General features: G+C 60.5%; 2 protein-coding genes across 2 annotated transcripts in view; one reads left to right on the forward strand and one right to left on the reverse strand.

Moving 5' to 3' along the window:
* Positions 1 to 491: 491 nt before the first annotated feature.
* LSM7 (LSM7 homolog, U6 small nuclear RNA and mRNA degradation associated) lies at positions 492 to 5,929 on the reverse strand. The gene is made up of 4 exons (XM_040461882.1): positions 5,781 to 5,929; positions 5,607 to 5,697; positions 1,874 to 1,945; positions 492 to 775 (listed from the first exon to the last, which is right to left on the reverse strand). Exons 1-4 carry the CDS (start codon positions 5,910 to 5,912, stop codon positions 633 to 635), a joined length of 438 nt encoding a protein of 145 aa, XP_040317816.1. The 5' UTR covers positions 5,913 to 5,929; the 3' UTR covers positions 492 to 632.
* Positions 5,896 to 18,963, forward strand: part of SPPL2B (signal peptide peptidase like 2B) — a 20,559-nt gene continuing 7,491 nt past the window's right edge. Inside the window, exons 1-8 of the mRNA XM_040461709.1 lie at positions 5,896 to 6,016; positions 13,800 to 13,919; positions 14,518 to 14,700; positions 15,143 to 15,232; positions 16,204 to 16,343; positions 16,708 to 16,850; positions 17,148 to 17,244; positions 17,999 to 18,116. Coding sequence (XP_040317643.1) covers positions 5,939 to 6,016; positions 13,800 to 13,919; positions 14,518 to 14,700; positions 15,143 to 15,232; positions 16,204 to 16,343; positions 16,708 to 16,850; positions 17,148 to 17,244; positions 17,999 to 18,116 — 969 coding nt within the window. The 5' untranslated portion in view covers positions 5,896 to 5,938. The remainder of the gene's footprint in view (positions 6,017 to 13,799; positions 13,920 to 14,517; positions 14,701 to 15,142; positions 15,233 to 16,203; positions 16,344 to 16,707; positions 16,851 to 17,147; positions 17,245 to 17,998; positions 18,117 to 18,963) is intronic.

The raw sequence follows: 18,963 nt of genomic DNA on the forward strand, positions 1-18,963 counted from the left end.
CCCGAGGACGATTTGGAGCCAGCCGGCAAGGGTGGGGTTCCGGAAGGGCCCACGGTGTGCTTTAGGGCCCGGCCAAGACGACGTGGCTGCTTTGTTCTTGAGCAGCCGTGGCTGTCGGCAGCAGCATGGCCAGCATGGCCCAGAAGGCCCTGGTTTTCGGGGACCACGCTGGCTGGCACGAGGCGGCACTGGAGCGACACAGCAGAGGCAGGGACGGGCCGCCGGGGCCTTCCCGCTGAGGTGTGTGCCCGTCCACCCTCCTGGGACCACAGGCGGGCCTGGGGGCGCTGCACCTGCTATAGAGCTGCAGGGGGCTCCTGCCTCCCACGTCCCTGTCCCTCGGCTTGCACAGCGTGTGCCCGGTCCTCTCTGAACCCGCCAGTGCCAGCACGACCGAGGTCAGCGCCTGACAACCCGGGGGGCCGAACTGAATCCCCGGGAGCTGGTCTGGCCAGAAAGCCAAGGCTAGAAGCAAGATGCTGGGGCTCCCGGACGCTTGAGGTTTGCAATTTTATTAAGAAAGCAAAAACAAAACCTATACAAGAAGGAAACCCCATTCCTGGGGTGGCGCGTGATGCGGGAGGGGCAGCTCCGAGTCCTCGGGAGGCTGTGTCCCGGGCCCTCCGAGCCCGCTAGGCGTCCTGCTGCTGGATGAAGGGGTTGGGGATGGCCTCCATGCCGTCCTGCGGGCAGATGAGCACCACAGACGTGCCTCTGCACACCACCAGGCCCAGCTGCCGGGTGTCCTCTGTGAGCTTGTACTGGTCGTCGGGGTCTGCAGAGCAAGAAGGAGGGCGGGCGTGAGGCGGCCCGGAGACGGCATCCCGGCCTGATGGGAAGGCCGCATGCCAGGTGGCGGGGGTGGGGGTGGCGGCTCTGAGGACCCAAACCCAAGGGAAGCTGGTGGCCTGGGTGCAGGCCAGGTGCCTCACCCTCACTCCTCAAGCCCAGACACACAGCCCTTGTGCCTGGGTGAACCACGGACCACGAGGGCCAGGAAGAGGTCTGGCAACAGTGTCTGTACCTGCCCTCCTCCTACAATGACAACACAGCCTGGGGGACGCTGGCTCACGAAGCTCATTGGGGGCCCTGGCATCTGAGTCAGCAGAGGTCCAGGGACTACGCTGCGATGAGCAGCTGGAATAAAACTCGGTCTGGGACTCCCGGCTCCTGCAAAATCTCGGAAGCCGCGTGGGGGGCACCGTCCGCCCCATGTCAGCGGGCAGTTAAGGGTGGGATGAGAGGGACCCCGTGGAATAGGCAGCAGCCGAACCTTTACTGCTTTTGCACAATGTCAGGGGAGGGCCCAGTGCATCAGAGACCAGGGGGTAACCACTGTTCTGGGGCTGAGACAAGAGGGCACGGACTCCTGCCACGGGTGAGTCCGGCCCCGCGAGGAGCAGGCTCCGTGTGGAATGACAGCGTGCAGCCGGGTGCCTGGCCTGCTTCCGAGTGCAGGGTTTTCCCAGTGGACCCATGCGGTGCTTCCGCACAAAGGCCCCTTGGCGTCCCTGCTAACTTTTCGCCAGGGTAACAGCGACAGTTCCCGGGGGGCAGGACCCTGCCTCCCTCCTAGGTCTGGGTATCCCCTTAAAGTTTCAGGCAGGCTGAGCTGGAGAACCAGCCAGCCGATGGGCAGGTGCTGGCCTGATGGAGGGTTGGGGACCTTGGCGACAGGGACCGGGGCAGGGAATCAGGGGAACAGGACCCCCTGCTAGCAGCAGAGAGTCCACCTGAGGACACAGGAGACGGGGGAGGCCAGCTACCTGGTTCACAAGGACCGTGTCCTTCATTCAGGGGCAGGTTGGTGGGTTTGGAGCAGTGAAAAATTCAGGCCTGGCGAGGAGCTTCCGAGGCCCGTGGCTGTGCTCACCTCTCATGTATTCGACGGTACCATCAAGTACGAGATTGAGGAGTGGGTCGAACCCTTTCAGGATGCCGCTGGCTTGTAGGAATCACCGAGAAGAGAAACGGAAAAGCGTAAAACAAACAGTCGTTCCAGGGACAGGGGCACACGGCGCCTGGGAGGCAGTACACGGAGATGGGGGCTCACCCCCCAGGAAGGGGCTGATGTGGGAGCGCCCTCTCCGGGGCGGGAGGGATCAGGGACCAAGGGGAAAGTGAGGGGTTTCCAGAAGGGGAGCAGTGAGGATGACTCTCACCCCCCCCCACCCCCCAGCGTGGTTGGCAAATGTCTTCAGCAAAGGGCCGGCCGGCGCACATCTGCACATCTCAACCACGCGGGCTACGTGGTCCCCATGGCAACGACTCCACTCCGCCCTCCTGGGGCGAGAGCAGCCAGACCACAAGCAGACGTTCAGGTGTGGCTGGGCCACAGCGAAACCTCACTTACAACCCAGAAATGTGAATTTCAGGTAATTCACGAGCCATACAAAAGCAAGCAACGGCGAGCCTCGGATAGAGTAGGGCTCTCCAGCCACAGGAAGGAACTGTATGATGTGCCCCGAAAGCCCCCTGCCCCTCCTGCCTCACCCCTCCCATTTTCAGGCCTCCTGTCCCAGGCACGGCTGGCAGAAGCACGTGTCCCCCCGCGTCACTGCAGCACGCAGCTGTAGCGTCCACACAGAGAACGGGCTTGGGCACGACCAGCAGCCAGCCCCATGTGGCACAGGGAGGGGGTCTGCAAACTGCGGCCCGCGGACCAAATCCAGCCTGCTGCGTTTCGCGCGGACCTTCGCTGGCACCCAGCCACATTCGCTTGGCCACGTACTGTCTGTGGCTGCTTTCACGCTGCAGAATTGTGACCGGGGTCCTCTGGCTCGCAAAGCTTAAAGTACTTCCTCTCTGGCCTTTTACGGAAAATATCTGCCAGCCTCAGACTTCCTGGGCTTGAGCCCCTGACTCTGTGCTTCCTCTCTCCCTGCCTGTCCCTGCCCTGCAAAACACATTACGGGGATCTGCCCGATGGGGTCGCGAACAGCACGGGTGGCAATAACATACGGGCACGTGGCACGGAGCCCGGAGCAGGGGACCGGCAGCCGTGGGTCTACCCTCCTTCATGCGGCGCGAGTGGGGTTCTAAAACGGAGCTAATATCCCCTCCCTGGTGACCACTGTGGGCAGCCCCTCCCCTCAAGTGTGTGTGGGGGGGGTGCTGTGAGTGCCGGTGGGGTGCCTACTCCTAATGCGATTAGGTTATTTTGGCGATAAGGAAGCAGGATTCTGTAGATGTGACGAGAGTCCCCAAGTCGGCGGACCTCTGGTTCATCTAAAGAGACATGACACTGGGTTGGCCTGACCTGGCTGGATGAGCTGCGCAGGAAACAGGAATTTTCTGCAAGAAAAAGACTGGAAGCGTGAGAGAGCTTTCCCTGCTGGCCTGGAAGGAGCAAACTGCCCCGCTGTGTGGACAGAGTCCTGGGGCAACGGCTGGCGGGCAGCCTCGGTGAGCCAAGTGTCCTGGACACACCCGCAGCAGAACACGGGGACTCCAGTCCTGCAGCCGTGAGGAACTGAGTTCTACCAGCAACCAGGCTTGGAGGAAGGCCCTGGGCCTGAGGTAAGAGGCTCTAAGCCCCTCCTTGACCGCAGCCTGTGAGAGACCTTGGGCCCAGGGCACCCAGACTCTGGACGCACACCACGAGGTGATAAATTCGTGTTGTCCAAGCTGCTGAACTGGTGGCCGTTGGCTATGGAGGGCGGAAAACCAGGACAGACGCCCCAAAAAACAAGAGCTGCATCTCGTTCGTAAGTCCGAGAGCCAGCATGGTGTGGACGGAGCGGACGTCTATTCGGGTTCAAATTCTCTCTGCTGTCGGCTACGCACACTTGCATGCGCTGTGTTTTATTATTTTTTAATTTTTTTTTTTTTTTTTTACATTTATTTATTTTTGAGACAGGGAGAGTCAGCATGAACGGGGGAGGGTCAGAGAGAGCGGGAGACACAGAATCTGAAACAGGCTCCAGGCTCCGAGCTCTCAGCACAGAGCCTGACGCGGGGCTCGAACTCACGGACTGCGAGATCACGACCTGAACCGAAGTCGGCCGCTTAACCGACTGAGCCACCCAGGCGCCCCATCATGCGCTGTGTTTTAACCCTGCTGACGCCACCTGATCATCCGTGAGAAGGGATCTGGCTCGCTGTCTCATGAGATAAACTGAAGACCAAAGAGGCAGCTGAGTGAACGAAACGTTGGTTCAAGTGCTCACTGGTGTCAGGAACGATGCAAAGCACCCCCGTGACCCTTTGCTCCTTCCCCGCTGCCGCCCGCCGAGGAGGTGGAGAAACAGCTTTGTGTGACAAGTGAAGAAGCCGGGGCTTGGAGCCACGCCGTCTGGCTCTAGAACCCAGAGGCTAGGCCGGGCAGCCACCATAGCTAGGCCACACTACCTACGCGCACGAGCGACACTGGGCCTCGCTCCTGCCCTCTCCGTACTAGGTTCCAGGGGGAAGATGCAGAGGTCATCAGCGTGTTCACATGCATAAAGCCGGGGGCTGTGACAGGTGATACCAGGAGCTCACACCCAAGGGGCATGACCTGGGGAGGAGACTCAGGGAAGGCTTCCCGGAGCAAGAACCTTGAGCTGAGAGCAGGACGAGGACTCTGAGGTTAACCTGGAGTTAAACAGACCGAAAACGGAGTCACCTGTGCCAAGTGGACACCACCACACGGAGACACTTTTCGGCTCTCCCAGGAACATAACTCCAACCAGTCAGTCTGGAATTTCCCGGCCAGCACCAAGTGAGACCATCTTCCCGGTGGACCCCCAGCCATCCCCCAAAGGAAGGTGACCTCCCCTGAAACAATCCACTCTTTGTCTGTTCCTGCACCCTCCCGCCTACAAAAAAAACCTTCTGTTTGGTACAGCCTCTCCGCTCCCTTCCATCTGCTAGATGGGTCGCTGCCTGACTCACGGACTGTTGAAGAAAGCCAACAGATCGTTAAAACTCCCTCAGTTGAGGTCTGTGCTTTAACACGGGTAACAAGCTAGCCTGGTAGGAGCACTCCAGGCAAAGGAAGCGTACACCTCACGTCCCTGTGGTAGTTGAGGGCTCCACGTGCCACTGAGAGGTACAAAAGGCTGTCCTTTACCCTAAGCCGGCGCGGAGCCTGGAAGAACTGAGCAGCAAACACGGAGATTCAACCTGTTTCTAACGGGTCTCCGTGGCCCATTCTTAGAGATCGACTGTAGGGGCAGTGGTCTCCACCGGGGAGGTGTCTGGCTTGCTTGTCAAAACGAAGGGATGCTCCCGGCACCTGGTGGCATCTAGGGGTGCTGCTCAACACCCCAGGGTGCCCAGGGCAGCCCTCACAACCGAAAACCATGTGGCCCCAATGTCACCGGTGCGGCGCCTGAGGAACCTGGTGCAGGGGGGTCGGCGAGGGGCTGCGACCGCTGCCCGGGACGAGCTCGGAGGGAGAGCACCGCACAGGAGGCAAGCCGGGAATCCCAGTCCCGGCTGCAACTCTGGGCCTCTAGGTGGCTGGGACCCGCTCCCGTGCCTCAATTTCCCCACGTTAGAAGGCTGGTTCGAGTTATCCGAGCAAAGTGCTCAAAGCGGTGCCCAGGCATCAGCCACCATTCTCGCCTCGGCCGTCACTCACCCTAAATACCGTTTAGGGCGTGGGGGCGGCGGGCTCTCACCTTCGCGGCCTCCCTGAAACTTCACCCGGATCGTCTTGTCGATGTACTTAGATAAGTCCAAGATGCTCTCTTTTTTCTTCTTCTCTTTGTCCTGCAGGGGAAGCAGAGCGCGTGAGGCGCAGAGCGCCGACGGGTCCCACGCCGCCCGCCCAGCCGGCCCTGCCGCGCGCTCACCGCCATCTTGTCGCACCGCGCCGCTCGGCGCAGGCGCTGCCGCCGCGCCCTTTGACCCTGCCCTCGCGCGCAGGCGCGGAGCACACAGGGCGCTGGCGCGCCCAGGAGCGACGGGGCGTTGCTGGGAAACATCTGCCGACGCCTGCGGACCGGCCGACATGGCGGCGGCGGCGGCGGCGGCGGCGGTGGCGGCGCTGGCGCGGCTCGCGGCGGCCTTCCTGCTCCTCGCGGCCCAGGTGAGGCTGCGTCGGCCCCGCCGGCCCCGCCGGCTGCGGCACCCGGGCCCTCTGCCCCGGCCCCGCGCAAGCCCCGACTGGCCTGGCCTGGGGGCCCGCCTCCGGTTTGCGCGCCTCCAGCGCGGGTGGCCCGCAGGCCCGGAGCTCGGCCGTGACCTTGCGGGCCTGTCCCCGGCCAGCCTCTCTTTCCTGCCTTGGAGCCTTCCCCAGCCGCAGCGTCACTCGGCTGTGCCGGGGTCTGAAGTTTGGGAATTCCCTTACCTCCTCAGGCCCTGCTCTGTCTCGAGGTCTCCAACCGCCGCCGGGGGCGCCGCTGCTTGGCCCCGTGGCCTTGGGCAGGGGGCTGCCCCTCCCCGACCCTCAGTTTCCCCTTGCGCGCGTTGTTAGCGCCCACCCCCGTGGTTGCGGTGAGCCGTCCAACGCGGCACCCAGTGCCTGACTGTGTCCGGGAGCGGCAAGGGGCCCATCCTGGGAGTGGGGTCGAATCGCCGCCCTGCATTTTGTCCCGTGACCTTGGGCAAGGGAGGTCCCCTCTTTGGCCGTCTGTTGCGCTTCTGCAAAAGGAAGAGAGGAGCACAGCGAGGATTGAGCGAGATGATGCATGGGGTGATTTACGTGCGGCGTGCATCTTCTTGGGCACTTAAGTGAAGGGTCTCCCCGGGGAGTGGGGGACCTGCCATGAGCTGGCTGATGTACATTATCATAAGCGCCTTTTTTATTTTCAAGTCCTCTCTCCCCTGGGTTATGCAGGTCAGGGAATGGTGTCCCTACAGCCCTGGACCCACAGCCATTAACCTTGATGTATCCACTCCAGCCCACCACCTCCACGTTTCTCTCTGTGGTCACTTTCGTCTCCCACATTCTCCAATCCATCCTGGACACAGCAGGAGTGACCTCTTTGAAAGTGTGTCAATGGGGCGCCTGGGTGGCGCAGTCGGTTAAGCGTCCGACTTCAGCCAGGTCACGATCTTGCGGTCCGTGAGTTCGAGCCCCGCGTCAGGCTCTGGGCTGATGGCTCAGAGCCTGGAGCCTGTTTCTGATTCTGTGTCTTCCTCTCTCTCTGCCCCTCCCCCGTTCATGCTCTGTCTCTCTCTGTCCCAAAAATAAATAAACGTTGAAAAGAAAAATTAAAAAAAAAAAAAAAAAAGAAAGTGTGTCAAGTCTCGTGGCATCCAGATGAGAGCCTTCCCACGGCTTTCAGCGCATTTGGGAGGCCTCTGTGGTTTGGCTGCTTGGGAAGAAACTTCCTCTCCTTTTCTATTTGCGGAGGGGACTCAGTTCTCTGGTCTTCCCCGTTTCCCTGGGATGCCCCTGGTCATCCTTGTGGTCTCAGCTTGCTTGTTCTTCCCTCCTCCCCAGAGACGCTCTCTGGGACGCCCCCTCCCCAGCCCCCAGCACTCCCTCCGATGCCGCTCACTCATTTCCTCGTCTGAGCAAGCTGAGGGCAGGGACTTTGAGCTCTCCAGACATTTTGAAGGAGAACAAAGTGAGAAGTGGACAAAGGGCAATGGGAGGACCATGGAGAGAGTGACCTGGTTTGCTTGGGGAGGCTTTTCAGAAGCAGAGGCACCTAAAGGGTGTTCTGAAGGGTGGATAAGAGTTTGCCAGGTCTCTCTCTCTCTCTCTCTCTCTCTCTCTCTCTCTCTCTGTCTCACACACACACACACACACACACCAAAAAAAAAAAAAAAGTCCACGCTCCTGGATAGGAAGAACAAATATTGTTAAAATGTCGCTAACTACCGAAAGCAATCTACATATTCAATGCATTACCTATCAGAATAACACCAGCATTCTTCATGGAGCTAGAACAAACAATCCTACAATTTGTACGGAACCAGAAGAGACCCCGAATAGCCAACGCAATCCTAAAAAAGAAAACTAAGGCTGGAGGCATCACAATCCCAGACTTCAAGCTGTATTACAAAGCTGTAGTCATCAAGACAGTATGGTACTGGCACAAAAACAGACACTTAGATCAATGGAACAGAATAGAGAACCCAGAAATGGACCCGCAGACGTATGGCCAACTGACCTTTGACAAAGCAGGAAAGAATATCCAGTGGAATAAAGACAGTCTCTTCAGGAAGCGGTGCTGGGAAAACTGGACAGCGACAGGCAGAAGAATGAACCTGAACCACTTTCTTACACCAGACACAAAAATAAACTCAAAATGGATGACAGACCTAAACGTAAGACAGGAAGCCGTCAAAATCTGAGGAGAAAGCAGGCAAAAACCTCTTTGATCTTGGCCTCTTACTCAACGCGTCTCCGGAGGCAAGGGAAACCAAAGCAAAAATGAACTACTGGGACCTCATCCAAATAAAAAGCTTCTGCACAGCGAAGGAAACAATCGGCGAAACTAAAAGGCAACTGACGGAATAGGAAAAGATATTTGCAAATGACATATCAGATAAAGGGTTAGTATCCAAAATCTATAAAGAACTTATCAAAGTCAACACCCAAAAAACAAATAATCCATGGGCAAAAGACCTGAACAGACACTTCTCCAAAGAAGACAACCAGATGGCCAACCGACACGTGAAAAAATGCTCCACGTCACTCATCATCAGGGAAATACAAATCAAAACCACAAGGAGATACCACCTCGCACCTGTCAGAATGTCTAACGTTAACAGCTCAGGCAACACAGATGTTGGCGAGGATGCAGACGAAGAGGATCTCTTTTGCACTGCTGGTGGGAAACAGCCACTCTGGAAAACAGTCTGGGGCTTCCTCAAAAAACGAAAAATAGAACTACCCGACAACCCAGCAATTGCACTACTAGGCATTTATCCACGGGATACAGGTGTGCTGTTTCGAAGGGACACTTGCACCCCTATGTTTATAGCAGCCCTATCAACAATAGCCAAAGTGTGGAAAGAGCCCAAATGTTCATTGACGGATGAGTGGATAAAGAAGATGTGGTATATATATACAATGGAGTATTACTCAGCAATCAAGAAGAATGAAAGCTTGCCATTTGCAACAGTGTGGATAGAACTAGAGTGTATTATGCTAAGTGAAATTAGTGAGAGAAAGACAAACATGTGACTTCACTCGTGGAAGGGAAGCAAAAATAATATAAATACAGGGAGGGGGACAAAATATAAGACTTTTTTTTTTAATGTTTATTTTTGAGAGAGACAGAGACAGAGTAGAAGCGGGGTGGGGCAGAGAGAGAGAGACATAGGATCTGAAGCAGGCTCCAGGCTCTGAGCTGTCTGCACAGAGCCTGACGTGGGGTTCGAACTCCAGAACCGTGAGATCATGACCTGGGCCCAAGTCAGACGCTTAACCAACTGAGCCACTCAGGCGCCCCAAGAGACTCTTAAAGATAGAGAACAAACTGAGGGCTGCTGGAGGGGTTGCGGGTGGGGGGATGCGCTAAATGGGTGAGGGGCATTAAGGAGCACACTTGTTGGGATGAGCACTCAGTGTTATACGTAGGGGATGAATCACTGAATTCTACTGAAATCATTGCACTATATGCTAACTAACTTGGATGCAAATTAAAAATAAATATATTATTTTTTTAAAAATGGGGAAATTAAAAGGCGAAGCAAATGTGACAAAATATTAAAGTGAGTTGAGGGGCATCTGGGTGGCTCAGTTGGTTAAGCGTCTAGCTGGGGCTCAGGTCATGATCTCACAGTTCATGAGTTGGAGCCCCATGTCGGGCTCTGTGCTGACACTCAGAGCTTGGAGCCTGTTTTGGATTCTGTGCCTCCCTCTCTCTCTGCCCCTCCCCTGCTCACACACTGTCTCTCTTTCAAAAATAAACAATAAAAAAAATACAGTGAGTTGAGCTGAGTACGTATTTCATACTATCTCATAATATGGTTATTTTATAATAAAAATAAAAATTGTAGTAAGTAAATAATACAAAATTAAATAAGTAAATAACTTCACATTAAAAAAGAAAAAAAGTTTGCCAGGTCTCAAGGCAGAGGGAGGGTGTTGCCGGTGATGGGTGGAGCTTGAACAGGGGTGGAGGTGTGAGAGCTGATGTTTTATTTTGAGAAGGTGAAGAGGCCACTTTGGCGTGTAGGATGATATCATGCTCACGCCCTGAGAAAGACGACACCCCCAAGGAGGCCCTTCGGATGCACTTGAAGGAGGCTCGGCGGAGGGCAGGGGGAGGGGCAGCGGTGGGCGTGGCTGGCGGCCGAGGGTAAAGGGCAGGCTCCGCCGCGGCCTCCTGGGCGGACCGAGGAGGGCAGTGCTCCCGGTGCTGGGGCGTTCGGGCTCTCTCCCGGGCGGGACCTCGACCTGCGCGCCAGCCGCGGAGAGTTTTGTGCGTGCCCTTCGCGGAACGCGGCCCGGTCGGGTGTGTTGGCCGTGAGGCGGGGCAGACGGCCTTGGGGCGTGCGGGTGTGGCTCTCTCTAGAAGTTTGGGTCCTGCTGCCTGGGAAGAAGACTAGCTTTCCACCGGGTAGGAGGCTGCTTGCCGACAGCCCTGAATTCATTTGCTACCATTTTGTGACCCTGGCTGGGGGATTCCCCAGATAGACACATCTCCCCCAGTGGCTACCGGAAGTGTACTGTCAAGGCCAGTAACAGACCCGGAGCAAAGTTGGTTCCCTCCCCGCCCCGGTCCTCCCTTCCCCCTCCTCCACCTGTCCCCTCTTCTCCACCTGTCCCCTCTTTTCCATCTGTGCTCTCTGCCCCTCCTCCACCTGTCACCACCCCTCCTCTGCCTCAGCATCTCCAAGCTTCCTGGGTTCTTATTTCTACCCCCTCTCCTAAGACCTACCAAGTCTTAGAGGGGAGGCTACTTCTGGCCTGGACGCATTGGCTCCTCTTAGACCCCCTGATGTGGAATGCATTCGCGGTCTCCCTTGCCATTCCTGAACCTACTTGGTGGCCGTGACACGTCGGAAGGTGGCCTGTCCGTTATCCCAGACCGGGACTGGCCAAGCCCCACTTGTAGCATATTGGGTCCTTTTGAGGAACATCTTCTGGTTCCTTTAACTCCGTGGGGGAGGAGACTGTACGTGGGCATCCGACGGAAGCGCAGGTTGATTTAGCAGGAGGCTGCTTGTGCCAAGTGTGGGGACGGAGGTCTGTATTCCTCAGTGACCTTTCTAGAAGCTTCTACCCGTTCCCCCTTTTTACTCTTTTTTTTTTTTTTAATTTTTTTTCCAACGTTTATTTATTTTTGGGACAGAGAGAGACAAAGCATGAACGGGCGAGGGGCAGAGAGAGAGGGAGACACAGAATCAGAAACAGGCTCCAGGCTCTGAGCCATCAGCCCAGAGCCCGACGCGGGGCTCGAACTCACGGACCGCGAGATCGTGACCTGGCTGAAATCGGCCACTTAACCGACTGCGCCACCCAGGCGCCCCAACCCGTTCCCCCTTTACACACGTGACATTTTTCTCCAACAACCTGGGTCCCACAGATCAGGGGTCAGCAAAGGTGTCCCGCAGAGGCCCAGATGGTGAATATTTCTGGCTTTGTGGGCCACGTGGTCTGTGTAGCGACTGCCCAGCTCTGCCGTGGTCACGGAGAGCAGCCGGAAGCCCTGCGCACAGGAGGGGTGGCCGTGCTCCAATGAAACGTATTCAGGAGCACGGAAGGTGGGGTGCAGGAGGCCGGTGGGTTGGGGATCGGATGTGCTCCATAGTGGCCCACGGTGAGGAGGTGCTGGGGTCCTGAACACGGGGTGGCCCATTGGAAAGAGCAGACGGCCAGGCACAGTACGCGGGGCCTCAGCCAGGGTGAAGGATGCCCTTGGGGGACAGTCTGGTGGGAAGAATCTGGAAGAGGGGGCAATTAGGAGTTAGGAAGTTCTGTCTCTGGTGGAGGGACTGAGGTGAGCGGAGGTTGGCCAGAGCAGGTCGGGGAAGGACACAGCCTTAGCGAGATGCTAGGAAACCTCCGGTCAGCCTCGGGCGGCCCCTGGCCCTGTTGCCACGAGCCCGGGTTCTTAGAGCTGGGTGCTGTGTCAAGCACGGCTTCACAGAGCACACCCAGCAGTCCGCGTGGCCTTGGGTCCCTGGCTCAAGGCGGCAGACGGAAACGTCAGAGTGGAGATGCTAGCTGGAAGAGAGGTGGCCGGGTGCCTCGGAGAAGCGCAGGGTGGACACCCAGTGCCTCCTGTTGGCCTCCAGGTTGCGGGTTTGGGAGGCCGGGGGGGTCGGTCCACGCTCCCGCCGCCACAAGTGACCAGGGCCCGGGTGAGAAGCTCCCAGAACAGCCGGGGCCTTGCTGTGTTCCCACCGAGGCTCTGGCCGGATGAAAGCCCGTCAGGGCCCCAGGCCTGGTGTTGGGAGCCGTGAGCCATCAGGACCCTCGGCCCCGACGGTGAGGTGTGTGTCTGGCGGTGCCAGCTGGGTCCTGCTGGTGCACGTGTGTCTCCTTGGCAGATTCTTGGGGTACCAAGGAGTGAGTTTTCCATCTCGGCCTTGAGGTGTTTGCAGCCCATGGGGAGCACGAGCTAGAGACACGGGGGCCCCAAGAGCCCTAGGTGCACACGGCAGGATTCGGGGGTCAGGCGGGCGCAGGGCCCCCTGGGTGTGGTGGCTGGACTCAGCCTCCTGGCACCTCGCACAGGGTGTCTCTCCTGAGACCCCCTCCCCTCTCAGCAGACCCTGGGGAGCTACTCAGACTTGGGGCAAGCCTACCGGCCAGCAGAGGAGCCAAGACCTGGGCGTCACATGCCGCGTGGCCCGCTGGTGACAAAGCCCTCCTGAGGGACAGAGGTCATGCTCTGCGCCCCTGCCCCAGGCCAGTGTAGGGGAGGAGGCGGGAGAGGTCTTGTGAATCAAGCCCACCTGAGGGCCAGGCAGCGGCTCCAGGGAGGGATGGAGACAGGGAGCGGGGACACCTTTGTGTGATGGAATTGTCACATAGATTGAGCTGGCGTTCAGCAGAAAAGAGGGCTGTCGGCCTCTTCTGTCCCAGGCCCCCAGCCACCCCACTGCCCTCGAGGGCCGTCCAGTGCTCCGAGGACGCGGATCTGCCCCTGTGCCTTGCTTTGAGTTCAGACGAAGCTTGCTGGATCCTCCTGACCCTCTGGGGGTGGCCCTTCCCCTCCCTCCTCCTCCCTCCTTCTGGGGAGCCGGGGCTGTGTGGGGTTAGGGTTAGGTGTGTGGGGAGGCAGGCTCTGGCAGGGACAACTGTGCGCGCCCTGATGATGACGTCAGCACGACCCTCCTCTGTGGCGAAGTCTGGCAGTTCCCAGCCACGCCCCAGGGCAAGGGGTTCAGTCCTGACCTGGGATCCCACTGGCTGCCAGGATCCCACTGGCCGGTCACATCACTGGGTCTGACGCCCTGCCCCCCCCCCCGGAAAGTTGGCACCAGGGGCCTGGACCCAGCTGGCCTCGCTGGTCAGTGGCCAGATTTTCCAGGAGCCTGGTTTCCAGGGTCGGGGGCAATCCCCAAACCTGCTGGGGTGCAGAAAAGCTCCTCCAGGCCTCCTGCCTGGCCCTGTGCTCCCGGCCTCTGCCTGGAGCCCCTGGACAGACCCGCTGGCTCCCCACGTCCCCCTCGTGACGGAGCCGTGGGGGTTTCATTCTCCCCGTCCCATCGATCCCTGGAGGGCCCCGTGACGTGGTGCTGTCCCAGCCGTGAGAGCCACGGCCACGGCCAGCACCCAGGTCTCCCTCGAGAAGCTTGTCCCTGCCTTGTTCCTCTGCCGTAAGATGCGGATGGCGGTGTCCCACCCGTCCTGTCCGGGGAAGAAACCAGCCCAAACCCCGAGCTGGGGGGTGGGGGTTGTCCCCCTTGTCAAGCCCCGGTGCTGAGCTCTCTGACTCACCGCCCTGTCACCCCAGGTGGCCTGTGAGTACGGCATGGTGCACGTGGTCTCCGAGTCAGGGGGCCCCAGAGGCAAGGACTACTGCATCCTCTACAACCCACAGTGGGCCCACCTGCCCCACGACCTGAGCAAAGCGGTGAGTACCCACTGGGGCGTCCCCTCTGGGGCCCTGCAGGCCCGGAGTGCTCTGGGGCGCCCCCTCCTGACTTGGGGTCCGGCTGTGTTGCTGGCTGCCACCCTGTGCTCCCCAGCCTGCTGTCTGAGGGGACTGCTACAAGTCTCACCCTGCAGGGAACCAGCTGGAGGACAGAGGAAGGGCCTCAGCTGGGAAGCCAACGTGGGGGGCCTGGTCACACTTGAGGGGCTGCTGGGGTCTCAGACCCCAGACCGTAGAGGGGCCCCATCACCTCTCTGGGGCTTGGTTTCCTTGGTCAGAAACAAAAGGACGTTCGGGTGGTGTTGAGGCACAGCCCCTGCCGGGGGCGCTGGCCACCCCCCACGTGCTGGATGGGCTTGTGGGTGATTCTCACTGCCGAGGCCACGGCTCCGCCTGCCCAGCCCGTGTTCCGTTTGCAGTGGATGCTGGGAAGGTTTCTGGGGGCTTTTCTCTGAGCTCACGCCACCCCCTGCCCCTCCCGTCGGCCTCGCACTCAGGCGTGTGGACGTGTGTGTGTGTGCGTGTGGCCCCCCACTGACTTTTCTAGATCAGGTGGTGTCAACGCCCCCTTCCCCAGTCCCTCCTGCAGCTGCGGGACTGGACGGCCTCTGTGCTCTGCTCTCCGCCTGACCTCCCGGCCAAAGGCTTCAGCAACCAGATCCCGCTGGTGGCGCGGGGAAACTGCACCTTCTACGAGAAAGTGCGGCTGGCCCAGGGCGGCGGGGCGCGCGGACTGCTCATCGTCAGCAGGGAGACGCTGGTAGGGCCCCGGGGCCTCGAGACCGGGGTTTGGTTTGCTGACCGTGGCTGCGGACCCGTGTCTCTTGGAGGGGGACCTGTCCCTGAGCAGTCGCGGGGGCTCTGGGGAGACCGGATCCCATCTCGCTCTACAAGGCCTCGGGGCAGAGCTCGGGGGGTACCCTCTGAGGAGCAGCTGGCATGGGCCCACATCCCACGCGCCTGCCTCTCCCCCAGGCGGCCCCCCCCCCCCCCCAGGGCAGAGTGACACCTGAGCAACCTGACCCCAAGGCTTGAACACGGAAGGAGAACTTTTCCTCCCCTGGTGGGGAGGGGCGGACACCCCCCCCACACACACACCCACCCCGGCCCAAGCTGCCTCCGGGAGGGCTAGCTCTTCAGGCCGCCTCGCCCTTGGGAAGCCAAGGGCCCCCCTCCCGCCACACCCTCCTCTCGGCCCCCAGGTCCCTCCAGGAGGCAACAAGACACAGTACGAGGAGATCGGCATTCCCGTGGCCCTGCTCAGCTACAAAGACATGCTGGACATTTTCAAGGTAGGGTTTCCCACGTCCTCCGGTCTGCGGCTGTTGCCAGGCCGTGAGTATCTGACGGGCAGGGGTGGGCAGGGACCCACGAGAGGCCGCCCACCCGGGGCCGGTGGTGACACTGACCCGTGGGAACGGAGACGCTGGCCCCAGCGGTCAGAGCGCCCAGGCTCCGGGGCCTCTGTGCCGAGCGGCAGCCGGACACTGGCTTCCGGGCCAGACCGGCCGGCCCCGCCCACTCGCCGGAGACCCTGAGCTTGGCTGTCCCTGCCCACACACGGCCCCGTCTGACCAGAGGCCTGTGTGCACCCACCATCGGGGGAGTTGTTGGTTCCAGAACAGGCGAGCTTCCAGACACAATTAAAATGGAAACGTTCAGGGGTGCCTGGGTGGCGCAGTCGGTTAAGCGTCCGACTTCAGCCAGGTCACGATCTCGCGGTCCGTGAGTTCGAGCCCCGCGTCGGGCTCTGGGCTGACGGCTCAGAGCCTGGAGCCTGTTTCCGATTCTGTGTCTCCCTCTCTCTCTGCCCCTCCCCCGTTCATGCTCTGTCTCTCTCTGTCCCAAAAAAAAAAAAAAAAAACATAGAAAAAAAAAATAAAAAAAAAAAAAAAAAGGAAACATTCAATCTTTGTGGAAGCTTCTGGCAATTTGCAGGACATGTCTCGATCCTGATTGCAGCCTCACAGCTCCCCCAAGGGAACCATTGTCAGCCTCCTACATGCTTCCCGGGGCGACGTCCCCGCTCCCGCACGTGCACACGCATCTAGGTTTAGGATTCGTGTCCCCGCACGCGCGTGGGCCCCTTCACCGGACGTCGTGTGACACTCGTTCCGACAGTTGACTTCTCTGGGGTGGGAGTGGCAGGCGAAGGCTCTCCCCGGGCCCCGGCTCCACGCGTGGGCCGGTCCGGGCTCTCTGGGAGGCCGAGGGGACGGGACGGCAGCCCCCGCCTTGAGCTCTGGTGCCTTCCCCGAGGCAGAGTTTTGGCCGATCGGCGAGGGCAGCGCTGTATGCCCCCAACGAGCCCATGCTTGACTACAACATGGTCATCATCTTCGTCATGGCCGTCGGCACCGTCGCCCTCGGGGGCTACTGGGCCGGGAGCCGGGACGTGAGGAAGTGAGTGTCCCGGGGAGACCTCTCCCTGGCCACCCAGGGAAGCCTGTGACGCGGTCGGTGCCGGGTTGGGGTCCGCGGGTGGTCCTAGCACTGGCCGAGGGCATCGCGCCCCTTTCCATCAAAAGCGGCCGTCACGGCTTGGCTCCTGGGGCTGGGGCCCGCCTGGCAGCCCCTCGCCGCGTGGTCTCGCGAGGTCCCTGGGGTGGGGTCCGGCTTTCTTGTCAAAGGGAGAGCAGGGATGTGTGATGGGCGTGGAGGGGGCGCCCCTCAGCCCGTGGACCCCTGCGTCCTGCTGCCCCTGCCTGTCCCTCCCTGTTCCTGTGCCGGCCGGCAGGGTGCCCCTGACCCAGCTGTGCCTCCCAAGAAGGTACATGAAACACAAGCGGGACGACGGGCCCGAGAAGCAGGAGGACGAGGCCGTGGACGTGACGCCCGTCATGATCTGTGTCTTCGTGGTCATGTGCTGCTCCATGCTGGTGTTGCTGTACTACTTCTACGACCAGCTCGGTGCGCCCCCGGCTCACCAGAGGGACGCTGAGGCCTGTACCCCCGCTCACCGGTCTCGGGTCCCCCCTCCGCCTGCTTGCGGGCTTCCACTTGAGAAGTCGGTGGTGGGGTGAACGCGGGCCGCCATCGCCAGCCCGAAGGAGGGGGCCTCTGCTCGGGGAACTGTCCCTCTCATTACCAGCTGCCGGCCACCCAGCTAGGGTGCACGAACACCTGGAGCCCTTTCTCGGGCGGGGGGCAGGGTGGGAGACCCAGGTGGCCCCCGGCCCTCAATGCTCGCCCCACCCCGCCCCGCAGTCTATGTGATCATAGGGATCTTCTGCCTGTCCTCCTCCACGGGCCTCTACAGCTGCCTGTCTCCACTGGTCCAGAGGCTGCCGTTCGGCAGATGTCGGTAAGCCCCCCGCGGGAGGCCCCTGCCCGGCCCTGCACCCCCGGCGCTGCTCACTGAGGTCCCACCTTCCCACCTTTCCTCGGCCTGTCCCTGGTGGTCTCCCGTCTCCTGGCCCCTGGAGCTCCAAGCTCTGCTTCAACGGTGCCGAGGACCCCCTCCCTGTCCTGTGGCCCCCAGCCAGTCTGGCGTGGCGTGGGCAGGCCACGCGTGCTCACTGAGTGCGGGCTGGGGCTCGTGGCCTCAGGAGTAGGGCAGAGCAGAGAGGCGGGTGGTGGTTCCCCAGCCTCTCTCTCCCTACATCCCATTCTGGGTCAGGCCCAGTGTCGATACCGGGGCAATGTGGATGCATGTGGGTCCAGGGCAGGGGCACAGGGCAGGGCCGTGTGGCCGAACGCGCTGCTGGTCCAGGCCCCTGGGGCTCTCGGCTGCCAGGGGCCAGTGGCCGAGCGCTGAAAGGTTTGAAGGAGGGCAGGGCCGGCTCGGCGCTGGCTTGGGTCTGTCCACTCCCACGTACCAACCCCTGCTCTGTCTGCCCTGGACCTGGGGGGCCTCCCTTCTAGAAGTCAATTAAGAGGTCAGGGCAGGGTTCAACAGGGAACGGAGGCGGGGGCAGCAGGAGGCCCCGTAAGGATGAGGGGCCCAGGGTTTGGGGCAGGGGTGGAAGTGACCCTCTGGGTGCTGGGTGTAGGTAAGGAACAAGCTGGCCCTGACAGCTGCACGCCCCCCTTCCCCCCCCCCCCCCCCCCGCCCCCAGGGTCCCCGACAACAGCCTGCCCTACTTTCACAAGCGGCCTCGGGTCAGCATGCTGCTCCTGGCGCTGCTCTGCTTGGCCGTCAGCGTGGTGTGGGGTGTCTTCCGGAACGAGGACCGGTGAGTGCCCCCCACCGCGGGCTGTCCTCAGATGCTCTCTGTGCTCGTCTCCCCGCGACTGTGAGCCGGGCTGTGTGGCGGCCAGGTGCCGCCCGCGTCCGGTGTCACTGGGTTTGTCGGCTGCCACGTGAACTGTGATTGGAATGTGGATATGGTTCCCGCAAAGCCTCCTGGCCCCGGGCGCCCTGAGCGAGCGCGTGTCCTCCGGGGTGCCCGCTGGTGCAGGGAGGCCCTGGCCGCCGGCCCCTGACACCACCTGGCGCTCCCTCTGAGCCTTTTCTGGGGCGGTTAACCGCTCTTGGCCGCACTGCCGTTTGGAGCCACGACAGGTTTAATTGGGCAGAAGGAAAACGTGAAAATATTTTGAGTCCTTTGTACACAAAGGGAACACGAGCTCTCACGGTTAGATTCGAGCCACAAGACTCGCTCTGTTCTTTAAAATTAGAACAGGCCCAGTTCCCTCTGCGTCTGGGCACCCACTGGCCGCCCGCAAGCTGCCTCTTTGTTCTTTGCGGCTGCTCCGGCCGGGAGATGTTTTCATCCCGGTCTGATGAGTAACCTGGGCCACGGCCTCCTTGCCGCCCCAGCGCGGGCGAGCCTGTGGACCGGGCGGGGTGGCTTGTGTGTGTGTGTGGTGGGGGGGGGGGGGCCCCCTGCAGCTGCGGGGGTGACAGTCTTACCCGCCCCCCCCCCGCCGCCACCTTGCAGTCCCTGAGCCCCCATTTCTGGGACCAAGAGATTTGGTGTAGAACCTGGCTGGCGAGCATTTGGCTTTGCTAAATCACATAAAAAATAGTTTTGAACATGAATAGACACTTCTCTAAAGAAGACATCCGGATGGCCAACAG

The sequence above is a fragment of the Herpailurus yagouaroundi genome, unplaced genomic scaffold (genome assembly GCF_014898765.1).
Source record: "Herpailurus yagouaroundi ecotype Mexico unplaced genomic scaffold, PumYag 295, whole genome shotgun sequence".
NCBI classification, from domain to species: Eukaryota; Metazoa; Chordata; class Mammalia; order Carnivora; family Felidae; genus Herpailurus; species Herpailurus yagouaroundi.